The sequence below is a fragment of the Felis catus genome, chromosome F1, assembly GCF_018350175.1.
Source record: "Felis catus isolate Fca126 chromosome F1, F.catus_Fca126_mat1.0, whole genome shotgun sequence".
Lineage (NCBI taxonomy): Eukaryota > Metazoa > Chordata > Mammalia > Carnivora > Felidae > Felis > Felis catus.
Genome location: NC_058384.1, coordinates 38,932,612 through 38,959,606, shown reverse-complemented (window position 1 = coordinate 38,959,606; position 26,995 = coordinate 38,932,612). Strand labels below are relative to the sequence as shown.

The following is a 26,995-nucleotide window of genomic DNA, read 5'->3' as shown; positions in this document are numbered from 1 at the left end:
TAAACAAGCAAAGCCTGCATTCTCTTAGGATCGCAGTGCTCTTTATTCTCTCCTCCATATTGAAAATCATTCCTGTCAGCCTGTGGTCTCCAAGCTGCCTGGAAGAACTTTGGCATAGTTTTCCTAACCTTTCAAACAGTAAAAGCAAAACTCTCCTTTGATAAAAAAAGCCGGAGGACTTTGGCATGGAGCCATTAAGGATGCAGGCGACCCGGCTGCGATCTGACAGAATATTCCACAAAACACTCAAAAGTTCTCTTTCAGGTCCCCAGAGTGGGCCGAGGCACTTTGCTTGTACTTAACATATATCAACTGTCACCCGGCGGCAGTCAGTGTTGAACCGAACACAATGGAACATCCAGATGGTCTAAACAAAGCGAACAAATGTTCACCGCTATTAAAAGCTGTTTACATCAACTTCCAGGATTTCATGTAGTGAAGTTTATATTGTGTCACTGCAGAGGTGCTCGGCTCTGTCCTCAGCGAAGACCAGCCTTTTATAAACGCCTGTTGCTTGTGCTGTCTGCATCTAGTGGAAAGTGAAGCCGGAGAGTATGATAGGAAATTGAATATTGTCAAATTAGTCATGCAATTTCAGACATTTTCAGTGACTTGCCCCCACTTCTGTTTTATTGATCTGTTGCAGCCTCGGCCCCAGACCCAACAAACACAAAGCAGACCCTCTTCTCTGGTGGGTGTGTGTCATGGGTGGACGGATGGGTGCCTGCTATCTGCCTCTGCAGACAGGGCCTCTGAGCCTTGTTGGCTCCTCAGTGGGGATGTTTACGCAGTGAATGGTTTTGTTTTCTTCCTCTGGGATGCTGTGATATCAGGTCCTGTCTTATTGGGGATTAATATACATGAGTGATAAACCTACGTTTTTCTGTCTTCTTCCTGTGACCTCTTTATGGCATCCCCTTTACAAATTCCAGACACACTGCGCACATTGTTAACGATTTGTTGTGTTGCCGTTAATAACAGTACTAATGTGAAGCACGTCCAGTTTATTTCTTGTGAAAGAAGAATCTAGAAAAAGTGTCCCCGCATTTAGGTTTGGTAATCACTACCAATTTCTGTCATAGCATGCCTAAAAAAATGAGCAAATGCTAAAAAAAAACACTGTTTATTAATTTGCCTTAAAACTCAAAGTATAGCAACAACAGAAAAGACCTTCACGAGGGGAAGCTCCATGATTAATTTACATCATTAGTTTTATAGAAGTAGATCATTTTTACCACAATTTTATATCACGTTTGGGTTCAACTTTATACATTTAGAAAATAATCAAACATCATTTGTTGTGTCATCTCTAAATTACCATGCGTCAAGTGTTCTGATGTATTTTCAAAGATGGGTGAGCTCATAAATGATTAAACTCAAGTGTTTAAGAAAATATGACTTGGCCTATTTCCTTCAGAAATGAAGAGCAAGATGGGTCTCCAACGATGTCATATGCCATGACACAGAACAGAATTTTACTGATGGCCTGTAACATCCTCAAAGAAGGGTTGATATGGGGCCATTATAAACACGAGAAAGATCCCTGTTGTACGGCAACACTTTCATCTTCACAATTGTCCTGGTAAATTGGATCATTTCAATAAATTTGATAAGGAACAGGTTTTGATCTCTTATATTTTTACAGGGTTGTAGACCTCCTTTACACTACCCCGTGAAACTCAAAGTTTTCGTTCCCATGTCTAAGTGGAAACAAAATACTGCCCATAAAAAAGTTAATGTGGGGCGCCTGGGTGGCTCAGTCAGTTGAGCGTCGGACATCGGTTCAGGTCACGATCTTGCAGTCTGTGAGTTCGAGCCCCCTGTCGGGCTCTGTGCTGACAGCTCAGAGCCTGGAGCTTGCTTCGGATTCTGTGTCTCCGTCTCTCTCTCTGCCCCTCCCCCACTCATGCTCTCTCTCTCTCTCTCTCTCTCTCTCTGTCAAAAATAAATAAACATAAAAAAAAACTTTTTAAAAAAGTTAACGTGGAGCAGTATATTTCACATACACGATGACGCAAATACACAAGACACATGAAGGCCCTCCCTAGAGAGCTTGAAGAGTTTGAAACTTCTCAGGGATAACAGTTTCGTTAAATGCTATGTCAAGAAGGCAGCATGAAGACAATGAAAAACGTCATCTGGGCCTCTATAATTTGGATTATGAAGATAATTTTCTTGGCTCTGGGTATGTAATGATATTTCTCGTAGACGTCTGGGAGGGACCGGATTGGATTTTGAAAAATATGGATCCTACAGACGTGAAAATGAAATAACAAAACAGGCGCTTCAGCTTCGCCAAGGGTCAAGCGCTATGCCCACGTTCAACAGGCCATTCCAGGCCTGCCTGTCCGCGCAAAGGCAAGTGGCTTCGTTTCCTGTTTATGCCTGTGCAGAGTTCCACATCCGGGAGCTCGCCTCCAGCGGCAGGTTTTTCCGCACACCCCAGGAGATCTTTTCCTTAAAATGGCTCATTATTTATCATTTAAGTAAGCCATTGGAATTCTGTTAATTCCTGTTTTACTTAGCACATGCCAAATGCTATCATTATCCAGGAGAAGGTAATGTTAACTTATAACTGTTACCAGAGTACTAATTAAGTGACCTTTGCAAAACAAACCTGGTCAGGGAGTCTATGGAACAGAGAAGAGGGATGCCAAGTTTATTACCTTCCAGGCCTTTGGGTATAAAGCCTGAGGTTAACAACACCTAGAACCTGCCTAGTTATTTGAAGAAGTTCTAGCACTTCATCTTTACTAAATTGGTAAAAATTTGGAGATCTCTTTAGCTGCAGCCAAATACTGAATTAGCTGAAGCTTAGCTCATATCATCCTCCTTGTTTTTGCTTCCTTCTACCTCCTACATAGCCAGATTCTTTACCATCCCCCCAACCCCCTCTTATCAGCACTTCTAGTGTTTGGATAAACTAGTTCACACTCTGGTATAAACAACAGTTTGCTTAATCGTCCTTTCCTAAGGCTATTTGTATTTTAAAATAAGATAAAATTCTAAGCTAAAGAATAAGACTCTGGAAGTTTAGGTTTCAGGTAACTTGGTGAGAGAGATCTTTCTGGAGGCACCCAGAAACTTCCCAGCGCCCCTATAATCATATCAATTAAAACATGGTTTCTCCAAAGCCAGATCTATATTGTATTCGCTTGTATTTATTAGATAGTGTGGTATACTTTTTTTAAAAAATTCAAATTTAGATACAAAGTTTAGACTTACGTACTAAGAAGTCTATTTTTTTCCTCCATAAATCTGGTGACCTTATTTCCTAATTCTGTCGCAACAAAAAGGACATCTTATTTTCATTTTCTTCTTATTCCTACTAAAATGTACTATCCTTTCCAACATTTTTGAATGTCATAAAACCATTTTTATGAATGTTGTATTGTTTTAAATTTTATTGACTTTTGAAAAAGTCCTTGCTATTAAACAAAAACCTTAAATGCCATCGAGTTTCCAGTTTTCCCCTGTTCATTTATGCCTATCAGCAAGCCATAGGTATCCTGAACATCAAATGTCACTCAAGTATTTGGGGAATAAAAGTGATAGCTCTCACTGGAAAGCTGACAAAAATGAACATTCTGGTTGAAGATTGTCACTTATTATCGCTTATTGTTGCTTATTTTGATTTTGTAACATTTGCAATATTTATTTGTAGCTTCTGCCTTAATTATTACACTAAGAGGAATAATTTTGCGTTATAGTAATGGATGGAGAAATCTTTCAACACATTGCACTCTGATTTATAAAAGAGCACAAGATTAAAGTTGGGAAGATTGGATTAATCTGACACTAGGTTTCCCTATAACATACCTGATATATGATGTGATAACAGTAAACATGTAATAAAAAGTCAAGGGAGTATATCCAGATGTAATTTCAAAAAAAAAAAAAATACCAAAGACTTCGTGACTTTGTAAAGAATTAAAAATACAACACTTACTTATCTGATTTGGATGAAAACATCCAAATCTAAATACAAGATTCTATAGGATTGGGAAGCTTTTAGTTGTAATATTATCGTACTTTATCGTTGATTTTACTGGGCCTTGGGAACATAGTAATCAAAATCTTAAGATCTGGAAGGGGTCTTCTAGTTCTGACATTGTATGATTTGGTTACTTTCTCAAATTTCTTTCATCTTATCTTTACAAATACATCGTCTTTTTTCACGTGTCCTCATTGTACCAAGGTTTCCTCACTATCTGCAGCTTGGAACTTTTTATATTTAGAATAATGAACAATACTGCCTACCTCTGCTCCTCTTTTTTTGTCTTAACAAAAATTTTCATGAATTGTTTTAGTTCTGTGTTATATGGCTAATTGATTAAAAGGCAGTAAAAATTCAGTCTCTAAGCAAGTACTTCACAATCAGCCGTATTTATAAACATAGCTTCATAAAAATAGGGCATGATATTCTGTTGGCCATAGAATGACTAAACACTTAAATCCTTGGAGAATCATGTTCATGTTGTGTGACGCATCAGCACACATGTTTGATCTATCACTGGAAGAACATCCCATTTAAGACTTTTCCCCATGGTAATCAAGGTTAAAGTCAGAGAAAAATTATATTCCCTTCAGTGGGTACATCAAGATGAGCTGAATAGTTTTAGAAGACTAGCCTACTGGATCAATTCTTTTCTATGATAATATCATTTTAACTAAATTTGACTTTCCTGATTCACTGCCAAGATGTTTGTTGACTCTTTTCTTGAGAAAATCTTGACTTCTAATAACTTTTGCATGGAGCCAGGAGTCTACTATTTCTTTTATCATACATTCTCTTTTTTCAAATGCTTGTGATGAAGATTGTTATAAGACTTAGTTGGTTCAGTACTCACAGTTTCAACAGACTTTTAGTAAGTTACTAATGCATTAGAAGCCGTAACATAATTTTAGTATTCAGAGGTCAATTCTTAAGGATGGTCAATTCTCCTATTCTTGCTGATAACATTGGGCACTCTTTGTCCTTGAACAGCTACAAATATAATAAATTCATTCAGTCTACAAATGTTCATTAGACCTACTAAGTGCTATTCACTAGGGATGTGGTGGAGTAAGTCACACTGTAGGAAACTTAGTGTTTAATAGGGGAGGCAACAAACATTCACATTATAGTGTGAAAAGCAAGATGAGCAAGGAAGGGCTGGTTTTTAATATCTGGAAAAGTCAGGGAGAAAGTGAAACTTGGCTGAGTCGTAGGGTATGAATAGGAGTTAGTCATCTGAATGTGCACAACATGGAATGAAAGCTGTGGAGGCAACAGCTTATAAAATGCTATAAAGGTAAGAGGACAATTTAAGGAACTAACCACAGTGCATATGGGAGAGGAGGGAGAAACGGGTTCAGTCAGCATGGCAGGGGTTGGACTTCGAAGGCTGTTGAGGCAAAATGCATAGTTTCTAAAGGGTTTTAGGTGATCATGTGACATGATTAGAAAGGGGCAGTTTGACAGTTAAGGACTACACTATGTGGGTTTTAATCCTTTCCTCATCCCTTTGAATGCCTCAGTTTTCCTGTCTGGGAGTAACTCTGACTCAAAAGGTTGTCATAAGGATTAAATGAATTAATACGTGTAAAGTGCTTTAATAGTTCCTAGCACACATGCTCAATAAATGCTCAGTATTTGTTATTGTGATAACTCTGGATTGGATGGTAACAATCTAGGGCAGGGAAATTAACCACTCTTTGGTGTTAGTCCTGGGAATAAAGGACAAAAGTATGAATTAAGACAGTGACAACAGGGAGGGAAGAGGTATACATTATGCAGATCTGGAAGGTACAAGCAACAGGATATGATGACCCACTGGCCAAAGTAGGAATAGAGCAAAAATCTACTGGAAGAGAAGGGTGGGGACAAGGATGGCCTCAGGATTCTGGATAGGTTGTTTGGATTGACAGTGGTGTTAGTCAACTGAGATAGAGAATATAGGAGGAGGAGCCGGTGTTTGCGAGAAGATTGTGAGTTCAATTTATCTTTGAAATGTTGGTGGTATAGCATGAAGTATCCAGAAATATGGGTCTAAACTTAGGAAGAAGTTTCTTGTTAAAGATATCAGTTTGAGCTTATCAGCTTATAGGTAGTAATTGAAGCCACATGCATCAATTGAAATACTTTGGGCTACAAGTAACTCAGAAATCCAACTCAAAGTGACTCAAAAATCAAAGGAGATTTATTAACTTGGAAAAATGGAAAAGCCCAGAGGAAGGGTGGTGATCAGGCTCATATGGTGACAGGCTCCAGTCTTATTTCTCTGGCATACTCCAAACTCTGCCTGCTTCCTCATAGTCTTCTCCCCTGACTCATGGCCCATGGCTCCATCAGCTCCAGGCCTCATTCATGGGCACATCCAACGATGTCCAAAAAAAAAGACAGAACATACTGGAAGTGTCTCTCTTAAAAGGAGAAGGCACAGAAGCCTTCCCCAGAACTCTGCAGTCCATTCACTTGAAGAGTTTGGGCCCACGCATGGAGCTTGGGGTGGAGCTGTCGCTCTAGAAGCACAGGAGGGAGGGATGGGTACTTGAATGAGAACTGGCATTCTGTTAGAAAACGAACATGACAGGGGCGCCTGGGTGGCTCAGTCAATTAAGCGTTCAACTTCAGCTTAGGTCACGATCTCACAGTCTGTGAGTTTGAGCCCCGCGTCGGACTCTGTGCTGACAGCTCAGAGCCTGGAGCCTGCTTTGGATTCTGTGTCTCCCTCTCTCTCTGCCCTTATCCCGCTCATGCTCTGTCTCTCCGTTGCTCTGTCTCTCTGTCTCTCTCAAAAATAAACATTATAAAAAAAAAAAAGAACAAACTTGACAGTCAACAAGGCTCACTATACTATAGAAATAGATGAGCTTCCTCAAAGAGACTAAGAAGGGCTAGGACAAAATCCTGGGGAATAGCTAGACTTCAGGAGTGTTTAGAGAAAGAAAATCTTGGATTATTTTGAAATGCATCTTAACTTCCGTTTGGCTCTGGTTAAACTGAGCAGAATTGTCTTACATGTGACAGAGTAGGTGGAGAAAATTAATCTAGGAAGTAGATCATTGAGAAAAAAGGAATATCACTGTGTACAGAGAATCATGATAACTAGCAGGAAGTCTTTTTAGGTCATGTGCTGATAATAATTAGCATTTACCAAAAAAAAAAAAAAAGTGAAATTAGCATTTACTGAGCTCTTACTCTATGCTGGATTCCATGTCAAGTTCTCATGTAGTCTTTCCAGTGACCTCTGGGAGTCACGTACTCTGATGAGTATCACCATTTACAGGTAAGGAGGCTAAGCTCACTGAGATTAAGTATGTAGCAAGGCTTCATACTCAGTAAGTGGCAGAGGGGGACTTGAACCTAAGTCTGTATGCCATTAATACATGTTCCTAAGCACCACTCCTGAGGTAGGAACGGGCCCATTACTTAGTATCTCTTGCATCTTATTAACTCTGAATTCTTCAGAGATTTTGCCTTCAGCCAACTTTAGATCATTTAGTTTGATGACTACCTGTTGGTGGACTTCAGGCATTCTTTTCAGTGCAGCTGTTTCCTCCTCAGAAAGGTTGTGGCCACTCTTAAAATCAAAGGGGAGAGAGAAACCAAACTCAAGTCACCAGATACCAGAATTCTTGAGGGAGACATTTTTGTAAGAGGTCTGTGAATCCATATGTTTGACCAGCATTTATTTGGAAAATAAACAAAACCCGTGGCCTTGCATATACAGAGTGCTCAAAAAATGGCAGCTGAATAAGGCCAAGACTGAAGAGAAGGTTAGAGTCCTGTCATATAGAGTAGCTGGGCCTTATTCTGAAGGTGACTCATGGTGACCCAGAAAGACTTTAGTGGAGAGGACCATGTGGTCAGAGTTTTTTTAAGGGGAGTGGGAGTAGATCATTATGATGTCAGAGTTTATCATGAATTCCTATGGCCAAGATGGAAGGCTGAGAGAACAGTTAGGAAGCTATTTGTGATGGTCCAGAAGAGAGATTTTGTGGGCTCCTGTGTTGGCTGTAAAGATGAGCTGGGAGTTGAGGGGTGCAGATAGGGGGAGGAGTGATGAATTTAAGAGGTAAGAGGATTCTAGGCTGAATCTCGGGTCTTTGGACTGAGTGACTGGGTCACTAGTGGTACACATCACCGAGATAGCTGTAGAGCAAGAGGATGGTAAGGTCAAGTTTGGGCAAACTGAGTTTGAGGACCCATAGGGCAGCCAGATGGTGGTGTCTTGTAGGTGACTGGATATACAGGCCCAGGGCTCAGGGGAGAGGGCAGGAAAAAAGCACTGTGCATGGTGATTTCTATACAGTGAGTCAGAGTGGGATGAGGAGATCTTTGCCACCAGTTCTGACTCAGTTCCTGAACTGGACTTGAGTTTTTCATTTAAACCTTTCTGGAACCAGGGCGTCTGGGTGGCTCCGTGGGTTAAGCGTCCAACTCTGGATTTCGGGTCAGGTCACGATCTCACAGTTCGTGAGGTCGAGCCCTGCATTGAGCTTTGCACTGCAAGTGCTTTGGGTTCTCTCTCTCCCTCTCTCTCTCTGCCCCTCCCACACTCATGCTGTCTCTGTCTCTCACAAAATAAATAAATAAACTTTACCAAAAAAAAAAAAAATCTGGAATCTAATGTGGTGCCGTTTGCAGAGTAAGCAGAGGACAGATTGCATTGCTGGTTGGCAACGTGAGGAAAGACAAACTGGCATTTCTTCAAAACCGTGTATCATGATAACATGGTCATCATGCCCCGTGTAGGAGGTGGTGGCTGAGGACGTTAGGGACATGAGTACCTGAACTCCTAAGCAGGGCATGTCACTGCACCTGGATAGCTTCTATCTCTTCTTGTCTCTTATGTCTCAGGCTGTTCAGTTGCTTAGTCCTGTTGCCTCCCGGGCTCTCTGTGGTCCAGGGACTGATGCATCATTCTGGGGCAAAGTCAATGAGAACAACAACAAAAAAAGATAAATGATTAAAAACTCACTCTTTTGTGTTCCTTCCAGGCTTCTTTTCAAATGGTTGCAATTCTTAAAATGCCATATTTTGGAAAAATATAAGAATCTCCTATTTATTGCACCTTAGCTTATAAAATGAGAACTTCTTGTAGCTCAAATCTCTCTCATCAGATTTGGGGATAAAGAGACTTCTCCACTCACCACTGACAGCTGTGTGAGGAACAGCCCCATGATATGATGGAGCTCCATTGATTTTTCATAAAAGTTTAATAAGATGATACAGGTCAAAAGCTTTGCAAAGTTTGCTATAAATTTTAGTGAGGAACTGAGCAAGATGTAATTGGATAAGAAAATAGGAATGAAACTTGTATCGTGCAGCAGGGGTAATGGGAGAATAATGAGAATGAGGTCCCTCTTTACTGTCACTGAGGAGTGAGTATATTCTGTTACCAGTCAGTTATTTAAATGTCATTTAAGTTGATCAGGTACATTTGTAGGAATGCAGGTAAGATAGGACAATCAGTACGCTTTGCATAGGACTCCATTTCCAGGTAGTGTTTTGGGTTAGGTTGTTTAATACCAAAATAAAGGAGAGTGTGGATTATCTTTTTTTGAAACCAGCTGCTCAGTTTCCCGTAATTTATGTGTTATTGATTTACTTTAAATTTTCTAAATGAATGCAAATTTATTTCATTTTTATGTGAGACACTATCTTTTTCTTAAAAAAAGACTCTGCTTTTCACTTTCATAGTATATTTTAATTTAAGATTTTCAAGGTCTATTTTCTTTCAGTAGCATTGGAAATGATACCAAGTCTAACACTGCTTTATTATTATTATTATTATTATTAAGTGATGATCTCTTTAAAGACCTTTGGAGAGTATCTGTCATTGATTTAAATTTTCTTGCTCAACAGTGCACACTCCATGTAATCAATCTGTTTATAATCAATTGAACATCATGGAATATCACACACAAACTAATGATGTTCTTTACAACTGTGTTTCTGAAGAGGTACAGAAACAATAGACTTTAACGTTACAGTTAATTCCATGTGACTTCATTTGCCTTATTAATATCTCAATTGCCGGATGAATTTTCTCTTTCCCTTGTTGATGAAATTTAGGATATAGTTAAATGGATGGCTTTAGAATCTTTTCTCTGATATGCACAAAGCAGCTAGTTCCTATTCTGGGTTAAGAGACCCAAACCTAAATGAGACCAAGAGGGAAAAATGATGTAGGGAAAAATATTTTCAAAAAGCAGCCTTATAATTTAGGATACCAGTAAATTACTAGGAAGTTGTGCAACCGCTATTTAATGGACATGAACTAATTATAGCCCAAGAGTGGTGAGTTTCATCCTGCGGATATACAGTATAATTCCTTTTAGAGAAGCAATGACATGTTGTTAATACCATGCCATATTAGCTTATACACCCAAAATTTCAAAGAGATTTCTTAAAAGGGGGCATTGCAAAGAACCAACATGTAGCAATCTGAGCCTTGGACTTTGAACTATTCTTTGATAGCTCTTTTGTAAATGAATCCACATAACAAAAAATCCTGAGCCGCAATTCCCTATTCTGTGACATTTGTATCTCTGTAACAACCACTTTTGTTTATTAGTGACAGTAAAAATGACAATAGCCAACAATTCTTGAACCTTCACTTATTGCCAAGTGCTTTATCCTTAGTTCATTTAGCCCTGCCAATAATTCTGAGATAACACGTGGAAAAACGGTAGCTCAGAGAGGTTAAGGAACTTGCCCAAGGTCACACAGTTAATAAGTGGAGGAACCTGGTTTCAAACCTAGGTTGGCCTGTGCAGCATCACTCATCTTAGTCTGGGACGGCTAATTGTGCCATTATTAGTTTGGGGGCTCAGAGCGACGGTGATTTTCCCAGTACCTGGTAGCTCTCAAGGGTGTTGTATGCTTTTGGAAGGATAGAGGCAGCCTGCCTGTTAAGCTCTAAAGGAAATGTGTTTTGTACTTTTGATCAAAGCTTGTCCTTAGAGCAGGGATTTTATACCAAAGAGTCTGCCGAGTGCCGCTCCCGGGGCTTAGAACCTGCAGATGGTCCTAGGGTTCCTCCAGTCTCCTGAGCGGGAGGCATATTTATTCAGATGTTGGGTTTCTGCCTCATTAGATCCAGGAAATGCTTGGGGGGTGGGGGCAGTGTCTGAACTTGCTTGTTGATTCTAGACGTGGTGGTAAGACTAAAATCCCTTCGGGTCTTCCAAGAACTCAGCTTCTTGTCTGTAGCCCTTTGTCTCCAAGACCTTCTTGCCTATTCTAGACACTGGTCCTCTTTAGAAGTTGGAATTTATTTCTGAATGCCAACTGGGGCAGACTGTCAAGTGTTTATGTGCTCAGGTACAGGCATGAGATCCTTTCTATAAGGAGCGCTGCCCTGAACTGTCACCTGCACCTGTGCTCAGTATCACTTAGAATTGACTTCCTCCTTTCAGAATGTCACAGCCTCGTGTCCTCCACGGTGATTCAGGTGTGTAAGGAATACAAAGCGAAAGATGTTAACACCAGTAAGTAGTATATAAACCTACTGTTTTTTTCTGGCTGACTTTGAAGCATTTTCTGAATATGTACATGGTGATTTTTGACTAAAAGATAGAACTTTCAGATTTTTAAACATTTGTTCATTCACCGATTCATTCATTTAAGCATCTACCATGTGTCATGAAGTTTTAGGCTCTGAGGTTAAGACAGATAAGGTCTCCGCTCTCCCTGGGCTTATATTCTGATCCTGGTGGGGTGGCGAAATAAATATAGAAATAAAATATCAGGCTAATAATATGAGCCATGCAGAGAAATGTAACAGGTGAAATGATATTAAATGCTAGGTAGTTCATTTAGCCTGGATGACTCGGGGAGGCCACTCTGAAGAGACAACCTTCAGGCGGAGATATGAATGGCAAGTAGCATCTAACCACATGATCTAGGGAGGGAATTTTAGGCAGGAAAGAGCCAACCCTGTTCAAGAAATGGGGAGAGGGCAGCGGACTGGAATGTGGTGGACAAGAGGAAGCAAGTTTGTTTGTTTGTTTGTTTGTTTTAACTTATTTATTTGAGAGAGACAGACACTGTATGAGCAGGGGAGGGGCAGAGAGAGAGGGAGACAGAAAGAATCCCAAGCCAGCTCTGAGCTGCCATCACAGAGCCCGACATGGGGCTTGGACTCATGAAACTGTGAGATCATGACCTTAGACAAAACCAAGAGCCAGATGCTCAACCGACTGAGCCACCCAGGTGCACCAGCAATTTTTTTTTTTAATGCTTATTTTATTTTGAGGGAGAGAGAGAGTGCGTGAGAGACGGAGAGCCAGAGAGAGAAGAGGGAGAGAGAATCCCAAGCAGGCTTCCCGCTGTCATCACAGAGCCCAACACGGGGCTCTATCCCACAGACTGTGAGATCATGACCTGAGCTGAAATCAAGCGTCTGACACTTAACCTACTAAGCCACCCAGGTGCCCTGAGAGGAAGCAGGTTTTAATCGACATTTAGTCTTCTGTGCAGGACTATAGCCTCACCACTCTTCCTTGTTAGACACTTAACGTCACTTTCACTTACTCCTTCCACAAGGATGTAGTGAGTACGTCTGCTGTGTGCCAAGCACTGTTAGTACTAGGTGTCTAATGATGAAGAAGATGGAGTCCCTGTCCCCTGGGAACCTCGGTCTTGGGAGGGGGCTTGAGAAGGAAGCAGACATTTACAACGCAGTGTGATCGGTGATGGGATCAGGAGAAGTGCAGTGGGCTGCGGAGACAGACAGGAAAAGCATCTATCCTAATAAAGGGCTAGGCCATCAGAGGAGCTTCATGGGGTAAATGAAGCCTAGTGTGGGACTCCGGGCACAAGGAGTGACTGGCCAAAGGGTGGAAAGAGGGTGTTGTAGGTGGAGGGATTCACTAAGTAAGGGTTCGGAGTCGCAGGAGAACGGGGCTCGTTTGGGGATTGCACGGTACAGTCTGGATAGAGCAAATAACGAGGGCGGGGAGTGAGTTTTGCAAGACCTGCCAATTGTACCCGATAAAGCAATGCATGGATACATCTTTAAAAATTGAGGTATAACTGACATATAACGTATTAGCTTCAATGGCTTGACATTTGTATATATCACAAAATGATCAATGCCGAAAGTCTAGTTACCATACATGAATGCACAAATACATTTTTTAATTTCAGAAACATGATAATATAATGAGATGAAAGGTCAAAGAACATAAAGAGGAAAGAAACAAAGTATTTGTGGTTTTCAGGGAAGAACTTTATAAAAAAAAAATTTAATGTTTATTTTTGAGAGAGAGAAAGAGAGAGAGAGAGAGAGAGAGAACAGGGGAGGGGCAGAGAGAGGGGGAGACACAGAATCCAAAGCAGACTCCAGGCTCTGAGCTGTCAACGCAGAACCCAACACAGGGCTTGAACCCACAAACTGTGAGATCACGACCTGAGCCGAAGTCGGACGCTCAACCGACTGAGCCACCCAGGCGCCCCCAGAGCAAGACTTTTATTCTGCGGGCACTCTTGTATCCAAAAAACAATTTTTAGAAGTTCAAATTCCGTTTACAGTAGAACTCAAGATTCAGAAAGGAGGGTCTGCTTTAGTCTCTTGCTTGATCCTGGCATTTACTTTCGCAGACACCCCAGGTAAAGCATGTGTCACTTGTTTTCAGTAACTGATACAAGCACTTTTATAAACAAGTTATCTTGGTAACAAAGGATATAACAGCAGCAGGAAGGAAGGTCAAGAAGAGACTAGCATTACTGGGGGAAACATATAATGCCTGACCACTTTTTTTTTTTCCTGGGGAGAAGTGTTTTGCCTCAGAAAACTGTCACGTGGCTATTACTTTGTTCTAGCATACGCACTGAAGCTGGGATTTCGGAAGTACAGAGTTCCATTGTTTGTATCTGTCCAACACACGATCATTGGAAAGTGAGAAAGGAAAGGAATCTGTTCCTTGTATGTGAAGCAGAAATGCTACATCCTGACCCTGACGGGAAGCTTAGTTTCTGTGTTGTTCTTGTCAAGCATTTGAATGCATTTGAAAACTCCAGAGCAAGAAGGCATGCGTTCAGTGTGCTTAATAGAATTAGATTCAGGGAAACCACTTCATTGTGTGGTCCTCCTAGACTGGTAGACCATAACCTTCTAGTAATCTATGAAATATTGTCGTTGAGTAGCAGGCAGAATCTTTTCCAAGGTGACATCTCATAAGGACGTGTTTTAAGCATTTGAAAGATGAATGCTTTGAATCGAATGTGCCTTTCCTTACATCACGAAAATGTGGTAGATTCTCAAGAGCTCTCTGGAAGGTTTGGGGAAAAGTTTGAAGAATTAAGGAAGAGAATTCTTTGGATGAGTGTGAGCAAGCTGTGTATGTATGTGTTAATACATACACAATTATTAATGAGCAACTTTTGCTTACCTGAGACAGTTATTAATTTGTGTATGTATGAAAAGACAAGACTTCTCAGGAGGCTGTATAATAATATCTCTTTCTTTTTTTTTAATTTTTTGAATATTTATTTTTGAGAGAAAGAGAGACAGAGTGTGAGTGGGTGAAGGGCAGAGAGGGAGACACAGAATCTGAAGCAGGCTCCAGGTTCTGAATTGTCAGCAGGCTCAAGCTCACGGATTGTGAGAGAGAGAGAGAAAGAAAGAGAGAGAGACAGAAAAAGCACAAGCGGGGGGAAGGTCAGTGAGAGAGAGAGAGAGACACAATCCGAAGCAGGCTCCAGGCTCCAAGCTGTCAGCACAGAGCCCGACGCGGGGCTCGAACTCATGAACTGTGAGATTATGACATGAGCGAAGTCGGACGCTTAACCAACTGAGCCACCCAGGCACACTGATATCTGTTTCTCAATAAGAATTCTGATAAGGTCATCAATTTCTCTATATTTTTTTGAAGAATCCAGACAAAAATTACCAAGTATTTTGCGGCTGTTATTTGTGTGTGTGTTTCAAACTATTCTTTATGGCAGAGAAACTGCATCTCTCTCTCTATATATATATCTTCATATCTCTGACTATATGTAAAAATAATACTGTGCCAATTCAACTTAAAATGATTATTGTATAATGGTGAAAGGAGGGGAGACACTAAAGTTTTATTTTGTACCCTGATTAAAGGACTTGCAACAGGGCTTCCTTCCTCTTTGCAAATAACCGACATAGATTGTCCCTAAAGTCAGGGAACAGGCAAATACTCATAATGGCATTGAAAATATCTTTAATCTTTACAAAGGATCGCATAATACCTTTTCCACCTTTCTGGAACTTTGTATTAGTGAGCTGCTTTGTGGAAGGTGCTTTGCAAGAGAAGCCCATAGCATGTGGCAAGGCTGATCCTCTGTCCCAAAAGCTCTGCTCTCACACCCTCCCCACCACTCCCAACCCCCCCTCCCCTCCCCCCCCACCCCAGCCCTGCCCTGCCCAGAGCAGATTCACACATCCTCAAAGGGCACTCTTTCTGAAGTTGAAGTTATTTCCTATCTTCGAAAGGGCAAGCGACAATACAAAGTAGCAAATGACAAAAGCTCAAAAGGATAGTCAGTATCAGGAGAAATCACCACAGGCTGGGGGAAGTCAGGAAGGCTTCCTGGAGGAGGTGGGCCGTGGACTTAGCTTTTAAAGGAGCAGCAGGACTTGAGCCAAATGCACAAGATGAAGGGGGACCATTCTGGGCAGAAGAAGACTTCCACCCCTACCTGAGTGCCACAGAATGTAATAATGAAACTCTCCCAAAGTGCCCTGGGAAGTGCAGGCACCACTCAGCACTTCATGTGCCTGATTTGCAAAACCGGGGATCAGACTCTAACCTCGGAGGCCTCCAGTGGCTCTGTGGTTAATTGTGGTTTATAAGCATCCTTTCTCTAGAACAAACTACAAAAACATTTGTTCTAATATTTGTTCAGCACAATCTTATCACAAATCTCACATTTCTGAGTGGCGGATCTCGGTCATTCTTCCCTTTTCCGGTGTGAATCTTCTTGTCTCTCCTCCGGGCTTTTTCTTTCTCTATCTGCTGATTGAGACTAAACTGATCATTTAGCACATGGCAGGAAGCGGCGGGTGCTGAATCATCATTTCTTGCCTAATCTATTCTCACGCAGCTGGCTCCCTCGCAGTCCTTCAGCCTAGATGAAGAGAGAAAGAGGCAGAGAGAATTCAATTCCCAAGTCAGGCACTTGAAATGAGAAAAGGCCTTCCTGCCCTAAGAGGTGTTCAGAGGGGTCCGGCATGACAGATTTCAGCCTATGCTGTGAAAAAGGCAAGAGCCACTCCTGTGCAGAAATGGGCACCATGGCAGATGCTTGACTGGATGCTTCTAGATTTCACAACATGCCAAACACTGAGAGTATAGGAGTATATTCGAGAAATTTCAGAAATACGTGGCCACATCTGCCCAGAGCTGTGTTACCCTTCCCTGAATGACATTGATTCTGGAGTTTCTTACAAACTGAATTTTAAAAGTTGAATTCAAAGGGCTGTGGTTATTGGAACATCAGGGTCTACTTAGGAAAGTCTGCTTTGGGGTCAGCTCTTTGGTTCCAATGTCTTGTTCTCCCACTGTGTGTGTGTGTGTGTGTGTGTGTGTGTGTGTGTTCACATACTAAGTTCGTGTTTACTTTTCAGACCAGTCCCAAGTGAGCGGAACTCTTGTTAATAACTGAGATCTGCCATGGGGCTCTGGATTAAAAGATTTTGTTGCCATTGTTGGGATTGTTGTGATTGTTGCAATTGGCATACTTATACGACTGTGGTTTCTTTGCCAATCTCATTGTACTAAAAACAGTGAAGACTGGTGAGGCTGCCAGGTGGAAGATTTGAGATTTAGATTTCAATCCCTCTGACATGTTGTAGCTCTACACCTTATACACACACACACACACACACACACACACACACACCGAGAAGGAGAAGGCAGAGACGCGGGCAGATCAGACATCGTGTTAAATAAAGGGGACTTGCCTGTAAGTTTCCTGAAGGACAACAAAGTGCCCAGGGCCGCCCAGATCCAGTCTAGGATTCTTTCGAAAATTGGGTAGAAAATGCTTGAACGACCATTGGAAAAACAACCACCCTACAAGTGTGCAATTGTAACATTAAACTGGAGCTTCTTGGAAAACTTACAGAATCATACGTTCAGCAATGATATTATTTTTCATGAGATTTGGATAAGGTGTTTTAAAATTAACTTAGAAGCAAGGCATATAGTAAGTAGGGGAAGAAGGGTGACCCAGGAAACATCTCGAGGTTTATCAGGAGAACCTGCATCCTTGTGTTTCCTTTGAACACTTATTTTATTGTGGAAACTTAAAAAATCGTATTTACTGAGAATAAGTTTAAAAAATACAAAACTTATCTTGATCTTTCTAGCTGTTGCTATGGTTTTGAGTAATACATCATTAAAGCCATGGCACTCCAATGATGTATTAAAGTAATATATCATAACAATGCCACGGCTTTGATGATATATTAATGTAATACATCGTTAAGGCGCCATTGGCCCCATGATGTATTACTCAAAACACTACCAATTGGTTAGATCAACACACAGGGACCTGTGTGTTAGGGACAGGAGAATGGCAAATGATTTTGGACCAAAACACAATTGAACTTCTCAGAGATGTCTCACCTACAAAAGCAGTTCTGTAAGATTGGATAGGCTTCAAAGGCTCACTCAAGAGTGGTGGGGTTGAATTGCAAGTGAAGGGCAACAAAGACATCTGCTCTGACTACATAAGAAACCTGTGCCTGGGGCCAAGTTTTCACGTGGGGCAAGAGGAACATGCCTATGTTTTGCCTAGCAACAAGCCGTGTGCTTTAGTTGCATAATCTCATTTCATCCGCACCGAAATGCTATAAGATATCATTAACTTGATTTTAGAGATCAGGAAACTGAGGTTAGAGAAGTAAAGTGAGGTCACATAGCTGGTGGGTGGTTGAGCCAGGATATCTGCTTAACTCTAGGGCTGAGTTGGGTGGATTCTTTCTCATTTTGTGCCCTCAGTTTAAGGCAGTTATTTTTTTTTTCTATTTCTAAAGGTAAATTGGAGAATGAGCTCTCTTCCCTTCTTCCCCTTTCACCATCCTCACCTCCTCACCTCCCTCCCACCCCCCACCAGTCTACACACTTTCAAGAGAAGGCATTTGGAAAGCAGATCTGGAAAGCTTGGGCACTGCTAGATATGCATTTGGCAGCTATCTTTATTGTCAAGGTCCTGCCAAATGTCTGATCCATGGTTGAGGGAGGAATGGCCCCTGGGAGGGCGGTGCCAGTGACCGAAAGCTTGACCGTGCCCCTTCGTTCTTCTCAACAGCTTCCTCCCAGCTTCCAGGCTTCTACTCTTGCTCCCACTATAGATCCGTCCTTTACACAGTAGCCAGAGCGATCATTTAAAAACGCAATCCTATCATGTCACCATTTTCCTTAGCTCTCTTCAGAGTCTTTCCACTACTCCTAGAATAAAATCTGACCTCATGACGCTGGTCCCCAAAGCCCTGACTCTTGTGGGGCTGCACTGATTTCTCTCCTTGAATGGGGTTGGTGCTACCTTAGAGTTTGGCATGAATTGATGACCTTAACTAGCTTCTGGTTGCTTCTTCTTCCTTGTCAGGTGCCACTTTAGATGCTACCTTCTCAGAGACGCTGTCCCAGATCGCTTGCTCACCCTTTACCACATTTCCCTGCTGTTCATGTCTTATCAAACCCCAATGTTTGATTGTTTACTTATCTGTTTATTGTCTCCCTCCTAGAGACCCCCAGTGGAGAAAGTCTGGACCTTGTCTCTTGTGTTCCTGGCTGTATCCCCAGAGCTTCGGACAGAGCTTGGCACACAAGTAGTGTTCAATAACAATGACTAAAACCAAAGACTGTATGATTATTGATTGATTGACCAATAGTGAAGGCAACTATTGGGTGAGAAAGTTCAAAGATGAGTTTGCTTGCAGTGGGCAATTTTGTGAGTAGTAAGGAGTCCAGGGTGGGGATGGCTTAGGGTGTTCTAGATTTTTTTTTTCTTTGAGACGATGAGGAACTGTTTACATAATAAGAACATATATGCTCTCCTTTGTTCTCACCACCTCTGCCCATCATTCTCAGCACATATTTTATCTTTTAAGGAAAATAATGCAATTGAATTTCGGCCAGCCTGATTCTAAATCCCCTGTATTCAGGTGGGTGATTGCTCAGGTAGAGGTGATGTAAGGAAAAACCGACAGCAGAGAGCAAGGGCCACTCTGCCAGTGAGGGAAAGAGCAGTGGGTTCAAGAGAAGGTATGTAGAGACTCCAGGGAAGCATGCCTTTGAACTATTGTAGCACTTTTTCAATAACCTGAATACGAAATCAAGACACAATTGCCAACAGTTCTTCCTTGAAATCCGCCACAGACAGCATTTCATCATTACCTTTGGTTGCAAAGTTTTTCCAGCAATTATTGGTAATATACGACCAGAGTCCACGGGGTTGCCAACAAGGCCAAGTCTGGCCTTGCATAAGTGTCATGGTGCAATAGGCACAGCTAGGTAAGGTAAGCCAGTGGTATTTTTCTTTCGGGTTTTCCAATTCCTTCCTTGTGCACCTGCCTTTGAATGTATTCAGACCAAAAAGTCTAACACTGAACCACAATGCCTGCAGCTTCTGTGGTCCCCAGGAGCCCTGCAAGTCTTGACAGCCAGACACAGTCAGGGGCGTTGCTATAAGCCGTAGTTGCTACGGGTCACAGCAGCCTGTCACTCTGCGGGTGAAATGATGGGAGGAGTGTTCAGAACTCACAGATGCCTCTTTGCCATTCTCTTTGATCTATGTACACTGCCTGCAAGATGCCTCGTCGTCACTGTCACTTTCTGTTTCAGGCCTTGTTGATGGGTCTGAGTCTGCGGTAGGTGGGGGCAAAGGAGAGCGGGGTCTCCTTAGGGTGGGCCCCAGGCAGAGCCCCCAAATTTCCCAAGACTTATGAGTGCTTGGACGATTGGGGCTGGCAGAGGAAGTGCAGAGTGAGAGAGGGAATAGCTAGCGCAGGGCGCCCCGAGCCACGCTGATTCTGGTCTCCATGAACTAATGTGGTGGGCAGCATGTCACCGAGCTCCTGGCCACAAAGTCAGGCATGTGATCTGACACCTGTAAGGAGACAAACGTGGACATCTTCCACACTGTGCACCTGCCTTTGAATGGTTAGAAAAGTCTAACCAAAAGTTAGACTGTTTGGTCTGATATTTCCTCCTCCAGCTGCGTTTCCGGCATGGCTATGTTTGCCAATGGGTTAGAAATTCACATTGAGTGATGGATATACTGAATATGCTGTTTCAGATGTGATGGGAGTGATGTGCACCTAGTTACAGAATTTCCACGTCTTGTACAGCAGACTCCTTTCTCGTAAGAGACGGGTTCGTGAGTGGTGACCACCAAAATGTACACCTGGAACCATATTTGCCACATGTCTAAAAAAAAGATGTTAGGGGCACCTGGGTAGCTCAGTTGGTCAAGCATCTAACTTCGGCTCAGGTCATGATCTCGCGGTTCATGAGTTTGAACCCCACATCGGGCTCTGTGCTGACAGCTCAGAGCCTGGAGGTCTGTGTCTCCCTCTCTCTTTGCCCCTCTCTTGCTCATGCTCTGTCTCTGTCTCTCTCTCAAGAATAAATAAAACATTTTAAAAAATAAGTAAATAATTAAAAAAAGATGTTGAACAGCTCTTAGAACTAAGGGGGAAAAAAAAGAAACCTTGGGACGACAAGCCATTTTTACCTATTTAAGTTTCTGAAAATTACTGCTGACGCCATTTAAGAATTTCTTAACAATTTTTTAAAATGAAGAACATGAGAAACGAAAGGAAAAAAATAAATGGGACTGATCACTTAAAAGATTTCTTTCATCCTTAGAATGGTTGCCCTATTCTAGTAAATATAAAAAAATCAAGTGTTAGAATAACAGATTTTAGTAAGACTAAGTTGATAGAGCTCAAATCAGCGCAAGGAAGAATGGAATTTCTTAGCACATGGAAAGTCTAAGATAACAGAAAAGTAATTGAAAAGGCTTCTGAATGGTTGGCCCAGGTGCTCGATGCCCACGGGAACTTGTCTCTCATCATGTAAGTTCTGATTTCCTCTGTTTTTGTTTCATTTTCAGGCAAATCTCTACCCAGGTGGTGGCAGCAATGGCCACAGCAGTTATAGACATTTGCTCCAGTATCTCTGCACTCAGACAGGGAAGGGGCACCTCTCCAGGAAATCTAGCAGAAGTTCTGGGAGCTGCTGTCATTGCCCATCCTTGGCCCACTGAAGCAATCATGACAGTTCTGTGTGCTTTCGCCAGGGCAAGGTCAATGTCCACACTTGGAACTGGAGAAGAAGGTTCGGTTCCCCAACGTGAAACCTGTGAACTGAGGAGTGGAGGAGGGTGGTACCCCCTCTACACCCTGCCAAATTAAGTCCTGTTACTGAAAGAAGGGGGGAAAGGATACTGGGCAGGCAAAAACAATTGTGCACCAGAGTCCTTGTGTCCATAAAGTCCTGTAATCTCTACACCTGCAGTCAAGGTCCAGATGGGACACTGGGCACCATTCCCCAGCCATCAGGCTACATACTGTCCTGTGACATTCCTTCCCCATAGTTTCTCAAGGCTGTTTCTTATTTTAGGTAGTTTTTTTTTTTTTTAATGTTTATTTGTTTTGAGAGAGAGAAAAAAGGAATACATGCACACAAGTGGGGATGGGACAGAGGGAGAGGGAGAGAGAGAATTACAAGCAGCCTCTATGCTGTCAGCACAGAGCCTCATGTGGGCCTTGATCTCACAAACCGTGAGATCATGATCTGAGCCAGATAATCAAGAGTCAGTGGCTTAACTGACTGAGCCACCCTGGCAACCAGGTTTGGTTTTTTTTTTAATTATAAATGTAAATTATCATGGTAAAAAAAATTTTAATAATAATATTATAAAATGGAAGGAAATACCTGTCCCTCACCCACTAACCACCTATCACTAGTCCCTAAGGTGATCAAAATTGTATAGCATTCTAGAAAATTTCTCTATTATACAAATACCCAATTTTCCTTTTCTTTATCTTTATTTTGTTGTTTATTTATTTATCTTAGGAGGCGAGGGAGGGGCAGAAATAGAGGGAGAGAGAGAATCCCAAGCAGGCTCTGCACTGTCAGGGCAGAGCTCTAAGCAGAGCTCAAACCCATGAACCGTGACATCATGACCTGAGCCAAAATGAAGCGTCAGACACTTAACAAACTGAGCCACCCAGGCACCCCTTCTTTTCTTTATTTTTAAAGAATTGATATATTATGCATATTGTCCCCCAACTTACTTTTTTACTTAATAATATTCTTAGCATCTTTCCATTTCAGCACAGACATTTTTTTAGCAGCTTCATAATAGCCCATAAAATGGATGCACTATGATTTATTTAACCATTTTCCTGCTAATGGACATTTATGTTACATTCATGGCTGTATTTCGGCTTTGTCATGAACATTCCTGAGCACATAGTTTAGTATACTTTTGCGAGTATATCTGTAAGCTAAATTCTTAGAAGTGAAATTGTTTGCTCAACGAGTATATGCACGTAACGTTGGATGGATACTGACGAAGTGACCTCTGGGAAGGCTGTACCAATTTACATTCATATCAACAGCACCGAGAATGCCAGTTTCCCGGACACTTGGTCACCAATGGTTATTGAGACATTACATCTTGGCTCATCTGACAAATGAAAATGGTATGCCATTGTTTTTATTTGCATCTTAAAATTAAAATTGACACTGAACATCTTTTAATATTTAGCCATTTCTATTTAATTTCTGTGAATTTAAAATCTGTTCTTTCTACACACATGAAAATATGAGTGGTTAGATTACTTCATGCCGTATTTTCCCATTTTGCGCAGCTAACGTTGGTCCTGTAATATGATACAAGTAGATTTATTATTCAATCCCAGGATGTTAGAGCTGACAAAACTCTTGAGATCACTCCATGATACGTTCTCATTTACAGATGGAGAAACTGACTTCTAGGGAAGCAAAATTAATGGTCCAAGATTGGAGAGCGGGTCAGCACCAGAACACATGCTGTCTGAGGTATTACTTAGGGTTTGTATTCTGCTGTGTACTATATCAAGAGGTCGATCATAGAGATTTAAACCACTCATTGTAATCTATTAATATCCTGAAGAGTTTCTTATGACTGTAACCACCAACCCAATGAGCCAGCATCTCCATCCAATTTTTCACTTAATGGTGTATTTTGCCACCGTTCAGCAATCTGGAGACTGGCTCTCTGTGCATTGTGCTAAACCTGTTTAAGCGCAGCAGTAAAACTTTCTGCATGTCAGTGGCCAGCTCACGGAATGGGAGCTCCTTATGCTCAGCCAAAGCCAACTCAAGATAAATCGAGTGAGAAAAATCAATAGTCTCACTGCCATTTCTTACAGTTTTCATGAATTGTTTAACATAATGAAATAGTCACAGGAACAAAACATTCTAACACTCCCTGATGTGTTCTTCTCTTTGTAGAGCTATCCCAAATTCTTCATAAAATTATACCCACTTAATTTCCATCTTGGATTTAGAAATTCATTTTTTTTTGTATCCCTCATGAGACTTTTAAATAATGACCAAAAGTTGAGTTTATCATTAGGAGAATTTTAAGAAGAGATTTGTTCTGTCACAGACTTTAACCCAAGGAACCCTAAGGACATGGGTCCCAGCCTTCACTGTTCCCACTATACCACCGTAGGGTTTTTCCCAGGCTGAAGAAATAAAAATTTTGATTATCCTTATAATTTAGATACATCTTGGTCTTCTCTTCTTAAACTAAATTTTAAAAAATGTAAAGAACCTATAATCTATCAGCTATGAAGTTATTGCTATAATTTTCAAATTGATGAAAAAGACATGATCTTGAAGAAAAGAATGGAACAAGACAAAAACAACAGGCAATTTGATACTTAAGCTACATATTACCAAGTCATCCTTATCAGGAAGCAAAAAAAGTGAGGTTTTAATATAGAAAAAAGAAATAAAATATGTGTGCACTTTAAATAGTGTAATTAATAGAAAATGTTTCAGTATGTGGTCTCACTTTTTTTTTTCCAGTCAAACGTGTGCAGCTTAACCACAGTTTGGCTGGGAATCTGTGGTGAGGGGCCTACGTGCACTATTTCTGTTTTTGAGAGAGTTGTTTTATTTTTTCTCCCTTTTTCATTTCCAGGTTATGTTCAGTTAATTATTGAAATGCTGAACATTCTGTCCTAATACTTGAGATTGCTTGACTTGTGTGGGGCAAAGGGAAGCATAATGGATACAAGGGAAATTCTCCCAGTCCTGTTTTATTGACCTTCTCTCCAAGTACATTCATAAGAAATTGTGCTAAATAAATTGAAGTGTGCCTTTGGTTTCAGCTAAATGCATTTTGGAGCTAGCTTTTTAAACACTAATAAAAAGAGTCTGGCTTTCAGAAGTTAACTTTCTATGAAAATAATGGCAAATACAGGATATTTTTGAACACATATGCGAGAGAGCTGATTTCTCATGAAAAAGCTAAGGCTGATGCTGGATGAAGCAAGGGGGGTCAGGCACCACTATCCAGGGGTTCTTCTGATGGATAGAACAACAAAGATTCAAGAGTTGACCGGGGAGCTGTGGTAATGAAGAGTGGTTCCACCTACTAAAATATTTAAGAAAAAGTTGAAGAAATATTCCTTTTAGTTGCCCCCCTCTCCAAACAAGCATGGGATGCTGACAACTGAAACCTATCACTGATTGAAGACAATGGGGATACTCAAAATAGTGGTAGCTTTGAACACTAAACCATGAATAGGGGGAAAGCCAGAAGGGAATTATTTACTGTCAGGTAAGTCAAGGCAAGTGAGGGGTCAGGTAGGACTGCCAGGGGAAACTCACTAAGGGAAATGTGTGTTCTTCTTGCTGTTGTAAGCTTTCTTTTCTTTTTTAAAGACAGAGGTACAGGGGAAGAGTACTATTACTTAGGGGGAATTGTATACAAGTTTGTTCTTAAATTTTTTTTGATCAATAATTATCCACTTAAAAAGTATACTGTGGTCAAATTAAAAAACAGTGTGCTAACAGTGTGTTGCACATGGTGATGGTGAAATCAACCAGGCTGAGACCGACTATGGGTTGCATCACAGTGGCCCCAACTGGACTGGTGGGGACAGTTAAGGATGGATCAAAAGTGACAGTCAAGGGATGCTTGGTGGCTTAGTCGGTTAAGCATCTGACTCTTGATTTTTGGCTCAGGTCATGATTCCATGGTTTGTGAGGTGAATCCCTGCATCAGGCTCTGCACTATTAGTGCAGAGCCTGCTTGGGATTCTGTCTCTCTCTCTACCCCTCCCCTGCTTGTGTTTGCTCTCTTTCTTTCTAAAAATAAATAAACTTAAAAAAAGAAGTGACAGCCAAAAGTGATTTTTGCATTGAGAAAGCATTTGACAAAATACAGCATCCTTTCTTGATAAAAACACTTAAGAAAGTAGGGATAGAAGGATCATACCTCGAGTTCATAAAAGCCATATATGAACCACCCAACGCTCATATCATCCTCAATGGGGAAAAACAGAGCTTTCCCCCTAAGGTCAGGAACAAGACAGGGATGTCCACTCTCGCCACTGTTATTCAACATAGTATTGGAAGTCTTACCCTCAGCAATCAGACAACACAAAGAAATAAAAGACATCCAAATTGTCCAGGAGGAGGTCAAACTTTCACTCTTCACAGATGACACGATACTCTATATGTAAAACCCAAAAGTTTCCACCAAAAAACTGCTAAAACTGATCCATGAATTCAGCAAAGTTGCAGGATGTAAAATCAGTGCACAGAAATCGGTTGTATTCCTATACACCAACAATGAAGTGACAGAAAGAGAAATCGAGGAATTGATCCCATTTACAATTGCACCAAAACCCATGAAATACCTAGGAATAAATCTAACCAAAGAGGTGAAAAATCTATACACTGAAAACCATAGAAAGCTTATGAAAGAAACTGAAGAAGACACAAAAAAATGGAAAGATTCCATGCTCCTGGATAGGAAGAACAAATATTGTTAAAATGTCAATACTACCCAAGGCAATCTACATATTCATTTCAATCCCTATCAAAATAACACCAACATTCTTCACAGAGCTAGAAAAAACAATCCTAAAATTTGTATGGAACCAGAAAAGACCCCAAATAGTCAAAGAAATCTTGAAAAAGAAAACCAAAGCAGGAGGCATCACAATCCCAGACTTCAAGCTGTATTACAAAACTGTAATCATCAAGACAGTATGGTACTGGCACAAAAACAGACACTCAGATCAATGGAACAGAATAGAGAACCCAGAAATGGACCCACAAACGTATGGCCAAGTAATCTTTGACAAAGCAGGAAAGAATATCCACTGGAATAAAGACAGTCTCTTCGGCAAGTGGTGCTGGGAAAACTGGACAGAGACATGCAGAAGAATGAACCTGGACCACTTTCTCACACCATACACAAAAACAAACTCAAAATGGATAAAGACCTAAATGTAAGACAGAAAGTCATCAAAATGCTCAAGGAGAAAGCAGGCAAAAACCTCTTTGACCTTGCCCGCAGCAACTTCTTACTCAACACATCTCTGGAGGCAAGGGAAACAAAAGCAAAAATGAACCATTGGGACCTCATCAAAATAAAAACTTTCTGCACAGTGAAGGAAATACTAAGAAAAATTAAAAGGCAAACGATGGAATGGGAGAAGATATTTGCAAATGACATATCAGATAAAGGGTTAGTATCCAAAATCTATACAGAACTTATCAAATTCAACATCCAAAACCAAATAATCCAGTGAAGAAATAGGCAAAAGACATGAATAGACACTTCTCCAAAGAAGATATCCAGATGGCCAACCAATACATGAAAAAATGCTTAACATCACTCATCATCAAGGAAATACAAATCAAAAACACATTGAGATACCACCTCACATCTGTCAGAATGGCTAACATTAACAACTCAGGCAACAACAGATGTTGACAAGGA

General features: G+C 41.1%; 1 protein-coding gene and 1 long non-coding RNA gene across 36 annotated transcripts in view; one reads left to right on the top strand and one right to left on the bottom strand.

Moving 5' to 3' along the window:
• Window positions 1–24,373, top strand: part of LOC123382714 — a 102,831-nt gene extending 78,458 nt beyond the window's left edge. For 20 of the 35 annotated variants that reach the window (XM_045048503.1, XM_045048501.1, XR_006591533.1 and 17 more), the window contains 3 exons: window positions 21,092–21,315; window positions 22,605–22,688; window positions 22,964–24,373. In XM_045048503.1, coding sequence (XP_044904438.1) covers window positions 21,092–21,244 — 153 coding nt within the window. In that variant the 3' untranslated portion in view covers window positions 21,245–21,315; window positions 22,605–22,688; window positions 22,964–24,373. Of the gene's footprint in view, window positions 1–1,417; window positions 1,841–11,409; window positions 11,482–21,091; window positions 21,316–22,604; window positions 22,747–22,963 lie in introns of those variants that run through there. The other 15 variants (XR_006591531.1, XR_006591524.1, XR_006591517.1 and 12 more) reach the window with 8 other exon arrangements.
• Window positions 6,155–7,875, bottom strand: LOC123382715. Its single transcript, XR_006591546.1, has 2 exons — window positions 7,500–7,875; window positions 6,155–6,504 (listed from the first exon to the last, which is right to left on the bottom strand). It is a non-coding gene; the product is annotated as an uncharacterized LOC123382715 (long non-coding RNA).
• Window positions 24,374–26,995: the final 2,622 nt, after the last annotated feature.